This window comes from Typha latifolia, chromosome 5 (genome assembly GCF_019914945.1).
Source record: "Typha latifolia isolate L0001 chromosome 5, TyphaL0001v2, whole genome shotgun sequence".
NCBI classification, from domain to species: domain Eukaryota; kingdom Viridiplantae; phylum Streptophyta; class Magnoliopsida; order Poales; family Typhaceae; genus Typha; species Typha latifolia.
Window position 1 is genome coordinate 15,467,404 of NC_133090.1, and position 19,078 is coordinate 15,486,481.

The following is a 19,078-nucleotide window of genomic DNA, read 5'->3' on the forward strand; positions in this document are numbered from 1 at the left end:
TTTGTACATAGCCATTACAGCATGAGATGATTTATTACCTCAATCATCCTTATGTAGTTTATGAATTGTTATTATTACTATCATCATCCTCATATTATATATATCATCTTCTTCAAGCTTTCTCTTCATTTGTTCTCCCATCCTCCCCAGAGATCTCCTCCAACGACAACCCTTTCGTCTCCTTCACCAAGAAGGTGCAAAAGAACCCCAACATATTAGTAAACGCCAACACGATAAGAGCCCTTCTGATCTCACTCGTATTCTCATCCAACGTATAGCTCTGCACCACGAACGCCCCGACGATAGCCCCCGCCTTCCCCGCCGCCGCGCTGAGCGCGTGACACGTGGACCTCACCCTAGTCGGGAACAGCTCGGCCGGCAGCACGAACGTGGTACTATTAGGTCCAAAGTTGGCAAAGAAGAAGGTCAACCCATAGAGCGCCGCGAAGAGCATGTGGCTCTCGTTCTTGAGGTACTCGTACTTGAGTCCTAGTATCAACATGAACACCGACATCATGAAGAATCCGACGAGCTGGATTAAGAACCGACCCAGTTTCTCGATGAAGAGGACGGTGAACCAGTATCCGGGGAAGGTGCCGACCAGGGCGATCAAGAACATGGCGCGGGAGGTCTCGAACATCTCCCGGAGCGCGTTAACTTGGTCCGCTGGGCTGGTTAGATGGATGGCCGGGAAGATGTCCTTCTGGGTCAGGTTCTGGCTGTAGAAGGCGATGTCGAGGAGGAACCAAGTCGACGTCGTACCGACGAGGTGGAGGCCGTGGCGGCGGAGGAACTCGAAGGACAGGAGCGGGTACTGGTTAGAGGAAAGGAACCGGGAGAGCTTGTCTTGGTCGGCGTCCAGCTCGACGTCGAGGACTTTGTTCATGTCGAGAGCCGCCTGCTTGGCGTTCCCGGCGATGAAGGCGGTGTAGCGCGCGGTCTCCGGCATTTTCATCCGCCAGTAGAAGGTGGCGACGGCCGGGATGGCGCCAAGCATGAGGACGATACGCCAGAGGAAGTCGGCGTCCGGCTGGGTGGAGTTCTTGCGGTCGGCGACGTAGGCCGGGGCCGGTTGGAGGTGGAGGAAGAGGCCGGAGAGGGTCATGGAGACTAGTCCCGCAAATATGATCCCAACTCCCTGCATCGTGGTAGTAATTAATTTTATAATTATGTTTACTTATATAATTTTCATATCACACCCCTAGTGATCAATCTATATTGTGATTAAATCGGTGGATAAAATTACTAAAATATTGGTCAAATGTTTTCTAATTTAACGAAGGGTATTATATAAAAATGGAATTTGTTACGAAAATCTCAACCATACGACGTTAAGAAAAGAAAGCCATTAGGGTGTTATTGCATGAAAACAAATTTCTAACAGAAGTTTTGACATCCACCTGCATGGCAAAGACGGCGGCTATGAATGCCCCTCGGGTCTTCTTGTTCGCATACTCCGACATGATGGTAGCCGAGAGGGGGTAGTCGCCGCCGATCCCAAACCCTAGCCAGAACCGAAAGAAGCAAAGCGTCCCAATGACGGCCTTCGTCGTGCGGCCGAAGGAGAGACCCGAGCCGACGGCGCAAACCGCCATGAGAATAAGAGTAACCCCATACACGCGCTTCCGGCCAAGCTTATCCCCGAACCACCCGAATACCAGCTGGCCCATCAGGGTTCCGACGAGGGCGACGCCGATGACGAGGTTGTTGACAGTGAGTGGAAGCTTCCCGGGCTTACTACTACTCTCGTCGAAGTAATAAATGCGGCCGAGGAGCTTGGAGACGGTGGAGATGCAGAAGAGGTCGTAGGCGTCGGTGAAGAAGCCCATGCCGGCGATCACGATCGCCGTAACGTGGTACCATTGCGTCCGGGCCGAGTCGAGCGCGTCGAGGACGGCGAGGCTGGGGGAGGAGGACATGGTTGTTTTCTATCTACCTTGAAGGAAGTTGGGTTTTATATAGAGTGGTAGAAGAGGTTGGTAAACTAAGAGAGACGTTTATAACTAAGAGGTGTAGTGAAATTAAACGAGGGGGATATGGGATAATGGACAGCATATTCTGGTAGTTATATATGGAGCTGGAGCTGGCTAGCTATATATGTTTGTTTGTGTGACTGTTAGTTACATTGTTCTTCTCTCCTTGCATGGTGGAAGGTTAGATTTGTAAGATGTGGACTTGGAATTGTTTGGGCAACATTTAAATTAAATAGAGAGAATCTGGTTAGTTAAACATAGTCCAACTTAATGGCTAAGATTATGAGTTTGAATTCTCGCAGAAATTTTGGAATTGATATTTAATATTTTTTTTTTATCGAAGCATTATCTTCAGATGATTTGTGCATATTTCTTAGATGGTCGACTTAGTTGTGTAATATATATATACTTGTTTCCTATAATTAATTAGGTAATGTTGTAAATTATCAAAAGTTTGATTTGATTAAGGTTATTATTATTAGTATATAATAAAAATAATGTAACTTCATAGAATTAATATATGCATTCTAAATCAAGTAAAAAGGCAAAAGGTTGTAGTAAAATACGTAGCCAAATGTAGCTTTTAACATGCAAAATTTCAAATTAATCATGCAATCCTATATACACTAATTAACGTACCCAAATTAATTCTAGATGGAACCAATTAATGCAATTGGTGACTTGGCTCAGTCCAATTATCCTCCGTGAATTACGAGCCATACTTCTAATTAGCCTACTAAAGCTGCAAACTACGCATGGATAAACTTTTCTTTCGGTAATACAAATCGATCAACACCACCTCTTTTAATTGCAAGAGATTAGCGGCTCATACATAAGAGCAACGCTGACCTTCCCAATTAACCTAAAAATAGATGAGACCTGACGTGTTTGGTGGGAGTTATGAACTTGCGATGGGCAACGAGACGTTAAATTTAGACAGACGTACTGCACCAATGATAGAAAACGGACCAGCATCTACGCCATTGCAGCCTCACTTTGTCCTCCGAGGAGTTCTTTTCTTTTCCATCCCCCTACCCCCACCCAAAGACGCACAACGCACGGAGGAGGAGGAGGAGGAGGGAGAAGAAGAGAACAAACTTAGGATGGCAAGAAATATTACCCATGCCTTCTTGTTCCTTTCAGCAGTCGTTGCCTTCCTTGTGATGGGAGGATCCATGGCATACGTAGATCACATTGTGGGTGGCAGCGAAGGATGGAGGCTACCTGAGAACTCAGCCTTCTACGTAAATTGGGCCCAAACAAGGAACTTTAGCCTTGGGGACAAATTGGGTGAGAACTTTTTCTTCTACTTCTTCTTCTTCTTCTTCTTCATTTGAAAACCTATTTTATGTGTTTAATTATTTCAAAATCCTAACCTTCCAATGCATGCGGTTTGAATTTGTTTTCGCAGTGTTTCCTTTCAGGAGTGGGGTTTACAACATCATGGAGGTATCGGAAGAGGATTTCTACAACTGCACCCAGAAGAATGTGAGCAACTGGTACCCAAAAGGACCCACCATTATTGAGCTCACGGAGCCTGGCAAACACTACTACTACTGTGGAGTAGGAAGGCATTGCGAGGCTGGCCAAAAGCTAAGCATCGACGTCTCTGCCACTCCTGCTCTCGATCCCTATAACACTGCGTCTCCTCTCCACAGTCCGACCAACTCGGCAACGTCTCTTTACGTCAAGCCGACTACGGGGCTGCTCGTCTTTCTCCTGTGTATGTTGCTCATGTTCATGTAACGATCGACGACGTACATATGGGAGCTTAACTGGGTGGGAAGATAATAATAATAATAACAACAATATTTTGGATTATATTTTTAGTTTCTTTTTAATTTGGAAAAAAAATTACTTCCGAGGTTGTAACGTTGCTGTTCTTTTTATCTATCTGTACTCATAATACCGAAACAACCAAGAATTTATACTAGAAGCTAATGTCATATATATATATATATATATATTCTCTCTTTACGTAGTGGATAAATTTTACATATAACATCCATCAAATCCATCACAATATCACATTCATAATATAACTTGGAATATGATTTTAAATATAACCCTGTCAGAGTACGGCCGAAAGCGAGTCGAGAACGAAAAAATCGCGCATCTCTCCGAAAAAATCGTCTTCACACCACGTCAACGATCCTAACGCCTCCTCCCAGCCCGTGCCGATCACCCACGTCGCGTCCTCGAAAATGGCCGACTCCGTCACCCGGAGGTCTGAAAACTCGTTATACATCGGCACCTCCTCGAAAACCGTGAGCAGCCTCGGTTCCTCAGTGAAACTTAACCCGCCGGTGTCCTTACCTCCCTTTGCCTCGCCGACTAGTTTATTATCGAAAGGTGGTGATAAAGACGACACCTTTCGAAGAACGGAGTTGGGTGAGGTGAGGGTGTTCAACTCGTCGCCGGACTCGTAACCCGCAAAGACCGAGTTGGGTATAACATCCTCCTCTGCAGCCGCCTTTTTCGATTGCCACGTGGCGGAGGCGAGCTCCTTCTTCCTCCCGGAGCCTCTTCTGGCCCGGCGCGGAGGCGTGGCCCCGTCACCGCCGGTGGCTCTGGTTACACAGCATGATATCTCCCTTACCACCACCCGCCTCACCCGGCGGAAGGATTCGTCGCCGGATGAGTCCGTGGCGTCGGGGTCGTGCCATGAGATCCGTACCGTTCTTGGTTTCGCCATGGTGAATAAAGACAGGAGGGAGCTTTGAAGGGTTAAGCTTGACAGCAACGGATAGGTTTTAAAGCGCAGTAAGAAGAAAGATGCCTCCGTTCCCCTTTGGTTTCCATGTGTAAAACCTGAAATTTAGCAAGAAAAGGTGGGACTTTTACCATTGCAGAGAGCATAAATGGGGTGGATAAAAAGAAGAATTCGAAGGGAGCGAATAAAGACTAAACGAGAGAGAGAGAGAGGGGGGCGTTAAACACGAGGGTAAAGATGTAATAGTCAAGCAGCAGGAGATACTGGCCAAGTCAGTAGGTACTTGGGCTTTATGGAAGTTGCAAAGCAAATGCGAGAGAGAGAGAGAGAGAGAGAGAGAGAGAGAGAGAGAGAGAGAGTAGATTCTCCAACCTAATACGGACTCGAATAATGAGAAGAGAGGAAATATTGAGGAAGGTTACTTTGGGGGCAACATGAAAGAGGAGAAAAAGAAGGAAGAAGAGAAAATTTGCAAGTTTTTTCCAAACAATAACACAGATAATAAATCAAGAGTGAGCAAAATATGCCGCCTTGAACAAACACTTCACCCGTTCCTAATCAGTTCTGCAAATTTTCTCCAAAAGAAAACTGCAAACATATAAAAGTTACAAAGAGGATATCTGCTGTCATATGTTCCTTCAATTATGAAAGGGGAAATTGAAACAAGGAAGAGAAAGCTCCGATGTCCAAACACCAAATTCCATACAAATAATTAAGTACAACAGCATCTCTTTGTGGAGGGCTTGTCGAGAGGTTTCCCTTCCTAGTTCTCCACCAAGTTCACAGAATATTTCTCATATATATATATATATATATATATATTAGACAGACATCGAACTAAATTAAGAAAGCAAATAATACGAACAATCACCCATCCAGCCACCCCCTCCTCAGACGCTAGCCCATTGCATACTTCTGAGTCCAGCTCCTTGCCGTGGTCTCATACTTGTTCCTATCTGTCTTGTACATATGTGCAATCTCTGGAACCAACGGGTCGTCTGGGTTTGGATCTGTCAACAGGGAGCAAATTGACAGCAATACCTGAAAGCAGACAAGATGAATCTCTCTCTTTTGCTTGAAATTTAAGTAAATTATAGCGAGGCACAAAGCTAATTAAGAAGCAAAAGTTCAGAGGCATGATAAAGATTAGTGCAACACAGAACATAGACCCACAACCCTGCTTTCCATGTCATCAAACAGTTACCCGATCAGCTATACCAGTCCACTCCTGTCCTTGCAGGTATTATTGCTTATGAACTACAGTATTAGTTGCACGGAAGAAAACAATAACCTTTGAAATGGTTAATGCCGGACTCCATTGGTCCTTTAAAATATCGAGGCAAATGCTTCCATTGCTATTGATATTTGGATGGAAAACTTTTGTCCTTAATGCCACCTGCATGAAGCAAAAAATAGTCGGATTTGCAAAATCTGATAATTATTGTTCAATAAATTAAATGCAGCATGCTTTAAGTTATAATGCAGTATGTGCAAAATATGACATATGGGCTATTGCAGAAACAAGCTATTGAACGTGATTAAATTATCTAAGTCCTAATTAGCATAATAAAATGATAACTCACCTTCTTATCAACAAGTCATCCACAGTTCCCTAGCGTGACACAATTTCACCTCATTAAAATGAATATCCAGTCATAATCTTGCTCTTATTGTTATCGCTAATTCTGAGTATATCTGTTGCAAAGGATTTAAACCTTTATTCCTCCTTGTCATCCAAGTCCATTCACAATAAACTCAGACCATCTAGAGCTAACTCAAGAGGATCTATGGAATAATTCACAACTTTTCAGACTAGGAATCAACTTGAAATTATACCTCTGCATATTCATGCTCACTGCACCAATCGTAGTCAATTGGTCAAACCCAAGATTAAGCAGTGGAGAGATTGCCAGGAACCTATAGTAACACTGGTTGGAAGCTGGGGATATCTACCAAGTAGCCCATCCTTTTAGTCTTGCAAACAAAGAGCAAACACCCAAATTTCTCCAAACATAGCCTAGAGAAAAGAGAAAGACCATAGCTCTTGAATACAAGTGCCTATCAGTCCTTATTTTCACTCTAACCCATACAATAACCTCAGCTATGAGTCAGAAATATATCAATCAGCAAAATGGTTCATATAAGACTCAAGTATTAAGCCTATACATCGCAATAAAACCTGGTGGGAAACCATTTTCCACAAGCAATAGGAAATTGAATGTTTTCTTCTTTACAGTACTTGGATAGACCTCTTTGTTCAATACGAGGGACTCTTCCTCTGTCTAAAATAACCACCTTCCTAGAGAATGAAAAGGCATTTTTTTATCTTATTTGTCACCGGCTCACCGCTAATGAATGCAATTGTTGGATATATACCACAGCCATTTGTATAAGTTAGAGCAATAATGTTGTAGGCCCACCTATCACAACTGTGTGGCAACACTATGCCTTGAGCTGCAAGATCTGAAAAGGTCAACAAGGACAGAGTAGACAAGGCAAGGTGACTGCTGGGATCCCATCAAGAGGGTTACAACAAGGAAGAAGGATATAGGGAAGGCAGTGGTGACCGGTGATAAAGACAGTTAAGGGATCAACTTGCAGAGGCTGCAACAGTTGGCTGGCATACAAGAAAATAAAACCAAACACCAATAGATGGATGGGTCTTAGTTTTTTGTCATTCATAAGTCATAACAATAACTCATACAGTAGTACAAAAACAAATATTACACTATTTTGCTAGATTGAACATATCTAGAATTTCAAATACCAGCAGACATCTAGCATTGTTCTTCTAGAACTTAGAATACCAGCAAACAAGAAGCAATAATTGCTATTAGAAAACAGCTCTAAACATAGTCAATCAATGAATCGATATCCATTAAAAAAAATGGTACGCTTGATGAAAAAACAAAAATGTTGCATATGATATACTAAAACAGTGTAACATATAGTTAAACTAACACATAATAAACCAGAAGGAATTTCATGATTTAAACGGCACAGAGAAAAGGATCAGTAAACCTAATATGAGAAAAGTTGAAGGCACTATGATACCTTGGGTGGCTTAAATGGATAATCTGGAGGAAAATGGATGGTGACTAGAAAGACTCCACCAGCATAGGGACTGTCTGGTGGACCCATTATCGTTGCTTGCCAATGAAACATGTCTTCAGCCACTGGGCCTACAAAATTCATTATATGCAGATAGCAACATCTACAAGCACTTAAATTCAACTCACTCCAAGATGCTGTCTGGAAATTATTTAACTCAGAAAGGTTAAAAAAAAATCTTGCACATGAAACTGAGCAGATATAACTTATTCTAAGATGCATTGTTAAAATATTTATGAATCCAAGGGGTAAAATACTGGATCTCAGAGATCAAACTATTGATAAGCATAAAAGAGATGAAATTGGGTTCTTGTTCCAGTTCTTGCAGATTAAGTACCAGGACAGTGCAGAGACAACGCACACAGAATTGCTCCATGCTATCCTTGTGCCATGCAGTTTCATGACACGTGATGTGGTACACAAATCAGCATAGACATTCTAAGCAAGCAATAAGTTACCACAACAATGTTATTTCCAATTAAACTATTATCTACTTATTTTTGCATCTGAGTATGGTCAAGAATCTCAAGCACAAAGAAAGTGGAGAATACAAGCAGTCTACTTTCAAGAAGATCAAAACCCTCTACTGCCTTCCTAAAAATTGACATTGACAAACAAAAAAGACAGACTAAACAAGAAAAAGGAAAAGGCTGATCCATGTTTAGCTGTTTGTGAGCAAGCACACACAGAGTACACTCCTGAGATGAATTGCAGCTCAGCTTCCCCCAACACACACACACCCAACACCGCACACACACAAAAAGGACATGAAATGCACAGTAATATGTGCACAATTTACTAATAGCTTCTGTATGAATTTTAAAGACTACAAGTCAATAAGCTGCGTCTATGCATCTCAGAATAACAAACCACCATAGCCTCAAGTAACATATATTGGCTGAAGTAAAAGCCTTAAAACTTGGGCTCCAAAAGACTGTTGAGTTAAAGCTCGATCGTCTTTGCATTGAGGGAGATACTCTTCTTGCCCTGAAAATTTTGCAAGATCCAAAATCAGCCCCTTGGAGTCTCCACATTACAATTTGGGACTCTCTCTCTCTCTCTCTCCGCCACTTCACAGATAACAAAATTAAGCGCATCTTCCGGGAATTGAACCAGCCTGCTTTCTGGCTAGCAAGCACAGCTAAAAAAAGATCACCTTTTGTATGTATGGCACTGCTCCGCCGGACCACCGCTCTCTTTTGTCTCAATGGTTCCTGCTGTCTTTTTTGCGCTGTCATCTTGGCGATGTATCTTTTGTGGAGTTGTCATCCTCATTCTTCTTTTAATGCATTTTAATTATATTAAAAAAACATATATTGCCCCCATAGACATATGCTTACACAGAGCAAGCAAAGAGACAAGAAATAGGTAGGATCAAATATAGCACAAATAAATACTGAAGCAACTGACTCCGTCCAAGGATCCAAGCAAAACTCCCTCTTAGACTATATTAAATCAACCGAAGTTTCGTATCTCTCGATGTAGCAGCTAGATCTTTCCTTGTAGAAGGAAAAAGGAACTAATCCATCAACAACAAAGCTCAGCAGCTAGATCCAGACAAAACACCCAACACCAAGACCTCAAAGCAAGCAAAATCTCGGCAGAAAGAAACAAAAATAGCCCGGAATACAAAAGGACTCAGATCCGAGGTACCTGCGCTGCAAGACGTGGGGGGATCCTTCTGGAGATCCTTCAGCTCCTTGAGGATCCGCTTCGACGCCATGGAACGATGACCTAATCACTTCCAAATCGCAGATCGATCAGAAGAATACTAGTAGCAGACAGAGGAAGAGATAGAAATGAGAGATATCTCTGAGAAGGAAAGATTTTGGGGATTGGAGGAGGAGAGAGAACGAAAAGAAAGGGAATCGTACCTGAGGCTAAGATTTCTTGGATGCTTTGCTCTCTCTCCCTTGGACGCGAGAAATGGAGGAGGGTAAAGTAAAGGAGGGAGTCTTTTCTTTATATATATGTATACACGGTGGATTTACGCATAAAAAGAAAAGAATCGTGCTTCGAGGGCAATAATGGGGATGGGGACGGTGATGATTGTGCAACTCACGGCGGAGGGTTAAGAGGCGGGCCCGCACGTGTCCGCGCATGGATAAACGTGCAGCTCGATCGAACCGTCGTTAAAAGAACCTTGTTGAATAAGAATTTGGAGCTCACGGATGAATCAAAAAGCCCACAAAATGTACAAGAAAACAACCTTTTTTTATCTCCATTACGCAACTACAATCTAAGAGGACATCTTTATTCTTATAAAACAGCTGGGATTTATGAACTAAAAGCAATGTATCCAAAACTCCAGTCCAGAAAATAAGGGAATCTCTAGCATCACGCACATGCCAACATTTCATTCATAAAAGCATTGGGAATTGCAAAACAACCGAGGGAGTAGAAACAGTAACTGGAATCTTGGGCTGAGATCGATTTTGATATATTTTAGAAACTCCATAAACTGATTTAAGGACTCCTAGACGTGATCATCGGGTGGGCCGAGCCGGGCTAGACTTTTCGAGCTAACGGGGATTGAGTATTTGTTCACAACTCGACCACTAATCATTCCGGCCAAGTTAGATTCAGACCTAGCTAGAATAGTCTGGTCCGTTACTGCCTGTCGACTTGTGAAAGATTATGTTGGTCGGGCCGGGCTCTGCATCATAATGGGGATTTCTTTATTGAGATGGATTTTTCAGCGGCAAGTTCTCCTTCTTGTTCACAAAGAGGAATTTTTTCGGCTTGAGATCGTGGTGGATCACGCAATGTCAGTGGTAGAGCTGCACAACCTCAACGATGGTCCTCGTGACGGCGGTGGTTCTCTCCATATAATCCCCCTTTGCCACGATCCGATCAAAGAGCTTGCCGCCCTCGTAGAGCTCCATGACCAAATGCACCATGCTCTAATCCTCGCACGCATCCTTCAAGCTCATGATGCTAGGATTTCAAGGCAAATGGCGTATGATGGCAGCCTCGCGACGCACATCCTCGACATCGACAATAGTGTGCAGCTTGTGCTTCAAGATCGACTTGCAAGCTAGGAGCTCTTTCGTGTTGCAATCCACGCAGAGATAGATCACGCTAAACGGGTGGGCAAAGGGTTAGCTTGTGCCGTCCGGGGTAGTTCGGGCTAGGGCTGAGCTGGACATGGGCGGGTTGGGCTTTTAATAAGAAAAAGATAGAGAGAAGGATAGAAGTACATCACTTATACTTAAAACACAGCGAACCAATTCCAATGGATGCAAACTTATAATTTCCAGAAGAAGGAACATTCAAGAAATGGTGAAACTTTGAAAGCCATAAACGAAATCTCAGGAAAAGATTAGCCCTATTATTTGTTGTAAGGAAGATTCATCAAACAGGGGGCTATATATATCAATACGCACAATAGGAGGGAGTGCTTGCAAAATAGTCATTATAGCGGGTTATTTATGGAAAAGTCCTAACGTAACAGGAGCTCACGACCGGGGAGCTCCAATGGATCAATTCAAGAATCTGAGGCGACTCCAGATCGAATCCAGGGAAGAGAACGGAGGCGTCGGCGGCAGACAGGATCCAGCAGCGGAAACCCTAGGGGGCGGCGAGATGGAGGGTGCGGCCGCGGATCCGGTTTTGTTCATTGGGATGAAGGTGCGGCGGAGGGCTTCGGCCCAAAGGGATTGCAAGGGCGATTACATTGGAGTACCTTCCGATCCCTATCTCACCAAGCTTTTAGCTAAACAAGGTGTAATTTTCAGACTGAATCCTCCTTACATTTGTGTTCTTTTTTTATTCTCCATAATTGTTTATAATCCGAGGCGGTAATGTGAGATTCTTAGATGGGAATTGCGTAAGATTGATCCCTGTAGGGTTTTCCTGAATTATTTTTTGCTCTTGCTACTTACTACTTCCATTCTTGACCCATTATACGTTCATTTCTCATGTATGGATTAGGACATTACAACTCATTCCTCCAGTTTATTTTGAATTGTTATCGACTTCATTTTATTAGCCGATTTCTCTGTCCTTGTTTCTGAGATGTGTCTATCTACAATGAAGTAGCCAATAGCAATGTTATTTGACCTAAGTTTTTGGATAATTATGAATTAAGAATATCAGCATGCCCAAAGTGTGAAGCCTAATGGAAAAGTAATAACTACTCTCATTTTAGGTACTCAGGAGAGGTCTGTAACTAGAAACAGAAATTAGAACTACTCTGTGGATTCAGTATCCAGAGAGTACTGCAATAGGTCTTCAATCTGCGGAGAAAAGTAACAAAAAATACAACAGTCTGCTGAAATTGATCGATTATATAGAAATTTGTAGCTGATTCAAATGTTGAACAAAATTGTTTACTCGCACCTTTGTCACTTATAACTTTTTGTTGCTAAATCATAAAACACATCTCCCAGCTTAGTCAGCTTTAGGTGGGAAATGTTCAGGTAGGTATTTCATTCTCATTGAAATGATCAAGTTCAAGAGTTATTTTGGTTGCTAGGTGGCATATGTTTCATAAAAGACGATTGATTCCTAGAATAATTTTCCATCTGTGCAGGTGACAAGAAAGTTCTGTTTGCAGATACAGTTTTGAAGTTTACTGGAACAGGAAAGATGAAAAGGCGTATTCTAGTCATTACAGATTTTGCTATCTATATCGTTGACCCTGATGCGGATATCTTAAAGCGGCGTATAGCGCTGGCAGCTGTTGATAGACTTTGCTTAAGCAAGCTGAGTGATAATTTCCTTGCAATTATTATTCCAACTGAGTATGACCTTCTTATGGCTAGCACTAGAAAAACAGAAATCGTTAATGTGCTGCTTGAAGCTACCAAGAGTATCTCGGACTATCAACTTGAGGTGGTTTTCTCCAACAGGTAAATTGAGATTCACAACCTCAGTGTGTTGTGCTTCCAACTTTTCACTCATGATCATGAGAAAAGAACTCAACGTAGGTGATGCAAATCTAGTATGAATGCAATGTTTTGAAAAACAATCGACCCAAACAAGTAACTGAAGTAAAATAAAGTAAGCAATAACTAATAAGAAGTTAATTGATTAAAAGGATCACTATTAGATGGAAAGAGAGAAAACCACTCAAATAAGGCAGTAGCTTCCTCAACTCTCAAACAGGTACATTGATACTAGAAATGCCTAAAATATGATATAAGAAAAGACTTTAGAGTTTATGTTTACCAATAAATAAAATAGTAGTGCTTTTACTTTGAAACCAAGTCCTCATTTTCATGTCCGGGCACCCAAAGATTCTCTTTTACTATTAGAATCTTCTGGACAGTAGCAGCAGTAACCAACGAAAAAGTAGAGATTGAAGGAGAGGGGTTTAGAGAGGAAATAGAAGAGATTAGAGAATAATCTTAAGACTGAGTAGGAGAAAGGGAGAAAGAGAGAGAGAGAGAAAAAGAAGACCGCATAAGAGAAAATAAGAGATTTCAAATAAATTTTATTCCAATCGTTCCTTGTTTCTCATGCAATAACTCTTAAATAGGTTAACAACTTTGATTCTAGCTGATTCTAATAGGAACTTATTTCCTAATAGGACTCTAATTAATTAAGTCTTACCTAAATTGACTAACTCAATTTAGATAATAAATCAATGCGAACATCCCCCGCATATAGGCTTACCATATCTATTAATTAACTAATTCAATTGATTAAACTCAACAAATTAAATGTGAAAATAAGTTGAGCCTAATTAGATCAATTAGACCAAAATTGGACTCAAGCAATTTTATTTTGGTCAAATTGAAGATGATGCCCACATCAGTAGGCCTTCAACTTAATTTTTTGTCTTCTGCTGCTTGTAAACTGAGCTTAATAACTTAATTATGATTTGAAATTCAGCACAATGGCTTTGTTATCTTTACCATTTCCTTTCCACATTTTAACTCAACTCATAGAAAAGCCAGCTGCCTGACTTAGTCATTTTCAGCTACAAAATATAGAAGATATGCAAACTCAATGCATACTTGAAATTGTGTAAGCTGCAGCCATAATTGGAATACCTAGGCCATTCAGTGCAAAATTAATAATTGGCATAATTTCATTAGCTGACAGAGCCTTTTTTCACCTATTCCATATTTTATGCTGGGGGACTGAGAAACTGTATCTTGATCAGTTTGTTTGTACTGATAAGTATAATCTGATAGAGACTGAGATAGTTTTGATAGAATTGCAAGATGTCTCCATGTGGAAATATTTGGCTGTACAGGGTTAGGTTTGATTGAATAATATAAAGTTATAAACTCATCCATTGTCCACACCTGATTGTTCGGACTCGGCTAAAATTAGACTGGATCCTTCTTGTCCCAAAATTTATCATATATTTTTTCTATATGCTTTTGCAGATAACTTATTTAATAGACATGTTGTGTATCTTTTCCATTTGCTCAGTCTATAAATAGAAGTTTTGTAGAGAGTGCACTACCATTTATGTTCAATGTGCTGCAGTTTCGAGTACAATGCTGCTGCTGACATGGTGAAAGAAATCAATTTTGAGGAAGTGGATGGTATGTCACCCCTATTTCTAGTTTATTTACGTCAGATATTTAGTTTTGTCTCAGCGAGGGATCGCCCTCCATAATGTGTTAAACAGTCAGTGGGTAGATCTCCAATTTGTGGACAAATTTCATGCTTTAAACCTTAACCAGATGCTGTCATCCATTTTATTTAACACTAGGCAGCCTACCACAAGAATGCTTATTTGTTATGAATTGTGTTTATTGGTAATGGTTGGCTATAAATAAAATGTTAGTACTTCTCTGATCTCTAGCATCAATAGTGCCCGTATGCATGCGTGATAATACAAATTCTATGTCTCGGAGAGCATTGAACTTTTCTGATTCTTGATGCAGGAGGCATTAAAACAAGGTTCGCAAAGAAGGAAATTGAATGATTCAGTAATTGTTGGCATTTTCAAAGCACCTGTGTCCTTTGCAGCGATAAATTCCACAGTGAAGGTTGAAGATATTTACTTCTAATTTACATGTTCATGTGAAATGTCTAATATACATATCTACTACATAACAATCATCCATTTTTCATCAATTTGATCTCTTCCATTTACTTCCTAGTGATTACTTTTCTTTCTAATTGTTCCAGAGCCTTGTTAACATTCCTGAACATATCACTTGGTACGTGCATATACCTATTAATAATATGGTCGGTGAATCAATTGGTTGCCTTCTTGATTTGGCTCACTATTTTTCATTCAGCATCAACATTACCTAAAATTATGGTACCATAGATTATAAATAATTTCTTTTCTTCTCCATTTCCAATTGATGTGGAACCACTTGCGCCAGACACATCATAGACTATGATTGATAACAGGGCAAGTAGCATCTGACAACGAATTCGGGTACTATTTTATGGCAAATAAATTCTAGCAGATGGGATCTTAACAGAATTCAAGCAAGATTATGTCTTTCTGAAGATGAGTCAACTTACCAACCTACTCGAATGCCGCTCATCCTTTCTATCAATTTAACTTGGCATGAGAAATTTAATGGCATTCTACTTCACGTAGGTGGGTGGCTGTTCAAATGCTGCTTTTCATATTGATGAGAGGTATGGCTTGACATGCCTGTGGAAATTCAAGTTCTGAATGGTTACTTTCGATTTAGAAACTTATTATAGATTTTCGGAATCTTACAGTTGTATGTATCAATCCCCTTTATTTAAGTCTGACTTTGATAGCATGTTTGGTTGATAAAGATGCTGCGTAATGGAGTGTATGTCTGACTTTGACTAGTGTACTTGGTTGGTTAGCAGAGAAGGGAAGATGGTGATGAAAGTTTATAGCAAAATCACTTTTAGTAAATAATTATAATTTATTAGTGTTTAGCCAAAATTAAAAATATCAATGAAAGTGAATGATTATAATAATTAATGATGATATACAGTATGTAAAAGTGGAATGCGCCAACATTAGAAAGGTTCAATTTCTTCGTCCAAATGTTATCAATGAACTTCTAGGAAATAATCATTTTTTCTTCTTTTTATTTGCCGGATATAATACTGCAACAATCAAACCTCACATTATTATTCAGCAGAAGATTGGTGTGCTACGGGGGTAAATTGTCAACAACTAGAAAACGGAACAGTCAAATAATCAAATCATTTCATGGGAATCTGTTGAAATCTTTGTCATGTACTTCAAATTTGATCCCAAATTGGAATATTGAAGTATTTTTCAATGAACTGGACATTCAGATAAACACCTTGGTAGTGTGGACACCAGAGATTGATTTTGCGGCGGTATCTGGTGCAAAACTTTGCATGATTTAAGTAAGAACATATAGAACTTAACATAACCTTAAATAAGACCGTTTCTTCGTAAGACTAGTCTTCAAGATCAGCAGAATAACAACAAATTCCGTTACTGAATTATCGTTTAGGAATAGGAGTAGGGCTGTCAAAATAATCAAGCCGGATCAATCTTGGCCCGAACATATATATGTGTGTGTATATATATATAATACTATATTTATGTTATATTCTAAAATTTACTTAAGTGGATGTTATGTATTCTAATCTTGTAGAGTTTAGTTCTTAATTTTGGTCGGATCATATTTTTTTAAATATATAAATATTTCTATTAATTTATATTTTTGAATTATATCTTAATTTAAACTTAATTCAAGCATAAATCAAGCTTGATTAAATTTAAAATTTAACTTAAATTGATTAAAGCTTAAAATTACTTATTGAGCGGTCTGTTTAGGTTTGAGGTCAAAATTAGTTTAAAATTAATTTAAATTAAAATAATTTTAATTCAAGCTTGATAACAAATTTAGATTCAAAATTGCGTAGTCAATTTGGAATTCTATCCATATATCAACACTATATAATATTCTACAAAGACAAAAAGTATTAATTCCAATTCAAAAGGGTCATAATCAACAGGGATATATATCTTCCATTTTGACATTTCTAGTTGGAGTTATGGTGGTGGGTCTGATTTGTTTTCTTTCTCTTCTTCTTATGTTCATATTTTTAATCAATCTGAGAATCCATACTTTGAACCAAATGTAGCAACTTGTAGCAATCTGTTCTGGTTTATATAAGACCTTCCTTTTCTTATCAACTTCCTCAGCCAAGCTCTACTTAAACTCACCTAAGCATTTGCAAGAGTATTCAACCATCTCTCTCTCTCTCTCTCTCTCTCATGCAAGATGGAGTTCATTGGATCCCAAGACTTGTTGGTTATGTTCGTGCCGGTTGTGGTTTATTGGGTTTATTCTGGGATTTATGAGCTGCTGGGCTGCATGGACAGGTATAGATTGCATTCTAGGAGAGAAGAAGAGACCAAGAACTTGGCTTCTAAGAAGGAGGTGGTGAAAGGAGTGCTCTTCCAACAGGCCATACAGGCAACAATTTCTTTCATTTTTCTCAAGGTATGCTTCTTCTTCTACTTCCTCTTCTTTTTGCTTCTCTTTTACTCACGTTAACTCACCGTTTATATTAAAAAATTAAGTTTTTAGTTCAATTGATTATCTAACATTGTATTATAATCTCTTCTTCATTTCTAAAGTACTTCTAATGAATCTAACAAAATTTATACTCAGAAACTTTGCTTTGATAAGCTTACTGATCATCTAATAAGTACAAAAATGGCTACAAACAAGACATAGACGAGGCAAAGCAAGCAGGCCACTCCTAAGATGACTTCTTTTTTTTTTTAATTCAAGAAAAAAAAAGAGGAAAAAAAGAAGCTGATCTATCGTTTACCTGTTTAATGAGTCTTTACGTTATTGATTTGATGACGATATTAGGTGTTAGGTGTTACGTAGCAATATATCTGCAACCTCAGGACAAAATATAGAGCAAAGTCTTTGTCTCTCTCTCTCTCTCTCTCTCTCTCTATTTTTTTTTAGTTGAGTTACAAATTTTACATTTTATAATTCAATATTCTTTTAGTCTTTAGGGTGATCCAGCTCATATGGTTACATAAGCTTATATTGTATAATTGGGATGTTTTCACTTCTCTCACACAAAAAAGAAATTATAATTTATTCTTATCTTGATTTTAACTTACCTTTATATATTTTAAATTTAAACACTTAAACTCTCTTCTGATCTAGACTAAGTTACAACAGTTAGTTAACCATTAATTGACATGTAAAAAGACTTAATTACCTCCATATGAATATAGTTTGATTTATAGACGAGAGGATAGTTTGATCACTTTATTATTTATCAAGGAAACATTGTTAATTTTAAGTGCTTAAATTTAAATTATAATTTGCTCTTCTAGTTTTTTTATAGACTTATATTTTGATTCTCTCGAGAAAAAAGAAAGAAAGAAAAGAAATCTTAATTTTAGTCATCAATTATGTATTGAAATAATAAAAACATATATATCCCCATGAGTCAGTCGTGACAAATATATAAAATATAATCTTCGGATTGGTATTAGCCGACATATCTTTAATTTGGGCATTAATTCGAGACCAACCACCAACGAGTTCTTGCATGATTCATGGCCTGGCACGTTTCTTCACAGCCTGCCTGTAATTGATCATTCTCATGCATGCACAAAGTTAATGCTTGATTAATTTACTCTCTCTCTCTCTCTCTCTCTCTCTCTCTCTCTCTCTCTGTTTTCCTCTTTTTGTTCAAGCTCAAATAGCTTGTTTATCTTTGTGTTTGTAGATCTCAGGTAATAACAATGAAGCCACTGCCAGTTTAGATACAAGTTTGATGGTGGTAGCAAGACAAATCTTCATTGCAATGCTTGCAATGGATACTTGGCAATACTTCCTGCATAGATACATGCATTTCAACAAGTTCTTGTACCGGAAAGTGCACTCGTGGCACCACCGGATCGTTGCCCCCTATGCCTTTGCAGCTCAGTACAACCACCCCATCGACGGCATCCTTGTAGAAACCCTAGGGGGTGCGGTCGCCTTCTTTCTTTCAGGAATGTCGCCTCAAACTTCCATCTTCTTCTTCTCTTTCGCTACGATAAAAGGAATCGACGACCATTGCGGACTAATGATACCTTGGAATCCTCTCCACATTCTTTTCACTAATAATGCAGGGTATCATGACACCCATCATCAACTTGGAGGGGCAAAGTATAATTTTTCGCAGCCTTTTTTTGTAATGTGGGATAAAATTCTTGGATCCTACGTGCCTTATACGATCGAGAAGAGGATGGACGGCGGATACGAAGCCCGTATCAGAAAAGATATATAATTTTCATCAACATATACCTCATGTATTAGATTAGATTGCAAGTTTGCAGTGAAAAGCATACAGAATTAATAACCAAATGTGCAAG

The 19,078-nt window shown here is 39.6% G+C and overlaps 5 protein-coding genes and 2 long non-coding RNA genes across 10 annotated transcripts; 3 read left to right on the plus strand and 4 right to left on the minus strand.

Moving 5' to 3' along the window:
* Positions 1 to 65: 65 nt before the first annotated feature.
* Positions 66 to 2,044, minus strand: LOC140789292 (low affinity inorganic phosphate transporter 4-like). The gene is made up of 2 exons (XM_073138946.1): positions 1,401 to 2,044; positions 66 to 1,138 (listed from the first exon to the last, which is right to left on the minus strand). Exons 1-2 carry the CDS (start codon positions 1,917 to 1,919, stop codon positions 113 to 115), a joined length of 1,545 nt encoding a protein of 514 aa, XP_072995047.1. The 5' UTR covers positions 1,920 to 2,044; the 3' UTR covers positions 66 to 112.
* A 905-nt stretch (positions 2,045 to 2,949) lies between these two features.
* Positions 2,950 to 3,909, plus strand: LOC140789327 (uncharacterized). The gene is made up of 2 exons (XR_012109151.1): positions 2,950 to 3,263; positions 3,385 to 3,909. It is a non-coding gene; the product is annotated as an uncharacterized lncRNA (long non-coding RNA).
* A 135-nt stretch (positions 3,910 to 4,044) lies between these two features.
* Positions 4,045 to 4,668, minus strand: LOC140789194 (uncharacterized). Its single transcript, XM_073138801.1, has one exon. It carries the CDS (start codon positions 4,666 to 4,668, stop codon positions 4,045 to 4,047), a length of 624 nt encoding a protein of 207 aa, XP_072994902.1.
* A 639-nt stretch (positions 4,669 to 5,307) lies between these two features.
* LOC140788562 (ubiquitin-conjugating enzyme E2 5B) lies at positions 5,308 to 9,792 on the minus strand. Of its 2 annotated transcripts, none has more exons than XM_073137844.1 (5): positions 9,672 to 9,792; positions 9,451 to 9,538; positions 7,741 to 7,868; positions 5,978 to 6,082; positions 5,308 to 5,727 (listed from the first exon to the last, which is right to left on the minus strand). In XM_073137844.1, the coding sequence occupies exons 2-5, from the start codon at positions 9,518 to 9,520 to the stop codon at positions 5,584 to 5,586; spliced, it is 447 nt and encodes a 148-aa protein (XP_072993945.1). In that variant the 5' UTR covers positions 9,521 to 9,538; positions 9,672 to 9,792; the 3' UTR covers positions 5,308 to 5,583. The 2 variants fall into 2 exon arrangements, with proteins under 2 accessions (XP_072993945.1, XP_072993944.1); XM_073137843.1 differs by having other exon boundaries at positions 9,451 to 9,531; positions 9,672 to 9,787.
* Positions 8,562 to 9,079, minus strand: LOC140788563 (uncharacterized). Its single transcript, XR_012109035.1, has 2 exons — positions 8,954 to 9,079; positions 8,562 to 8,784 (listed from the first exon to the last, which is right to left on the minus strand). It is a non-coding gene; the product is annotated as an uncharacterized lncRNA (long non-coding RNA).
* A 1,242-nt stretch (positions 9,793 to 11,034) lies between the features above and the next one.
* LOC140788684 (uncharacterized) lies at positions 11,035 to 15,225 on the plus strand. 3 transcript variants are annotated; one of them, XR_012109062.1, is made up of 5 exons: positions 11,187 to 11,521; positions 12,332 to 12,650; positions 14,242 to 14,300; positions 14,646 to 14,750; positions 15,124 to 15,225. XR_012109062.1 is itself a non-coding variant. In XM_073138060.1 (4 exons), exons 1-4 carry the CDS (start codon positions 11,275 to 11,277, stop codon positions 14,684 to 14,686), a joined length of 666 nt encoding a protein of 221 aa, XP_072994161.1. In that variant the 5' UTR covers positions 11,035 to 11,274; the 3' UTR covers positions 14,687 to 14,978. The 3 variants fall into 3 exon arrangements, 1 of the variants encoding a protein (XP_072994161.1); XR_012109061.1 differs by lacking the exon at positions 15,124 to 15,225 and adding an exon at positions 14,893 to 14,978; XM_073138060.1 differs by lacking the exon at positions 15,124 to 15,225 and having other exon boundaries at positions 11,035 to 11,521; positions 14,646 to 14,978.
* Positions 15,226 to 16,826: 1,601 nt separating this feature from the next.
* LOC140788683 (sphinganine C4-monooxygenase 2-like) lies at positions 16,827 to 19,070 on the plus strand. The gene is made up of 2 exons (XM_073138059.1): positions 16,827 to 17,189; positions 18,448 to 19,070. The coding sequence occupies exons 1-2, from the start codon at positions 16,968 to 16,970 to the stop codon at positions 18,991 to 18,993; spliced, it is 768 nt and encodes a 255-aa protein (XP_072994160.1). The 5' UTR covers positions 16,827 to 16,967; the 3' UTR covers positions 18,994 to 19,070.
* Positions 19,071 to 19,078: the final 8 nt, after the last annotated feature.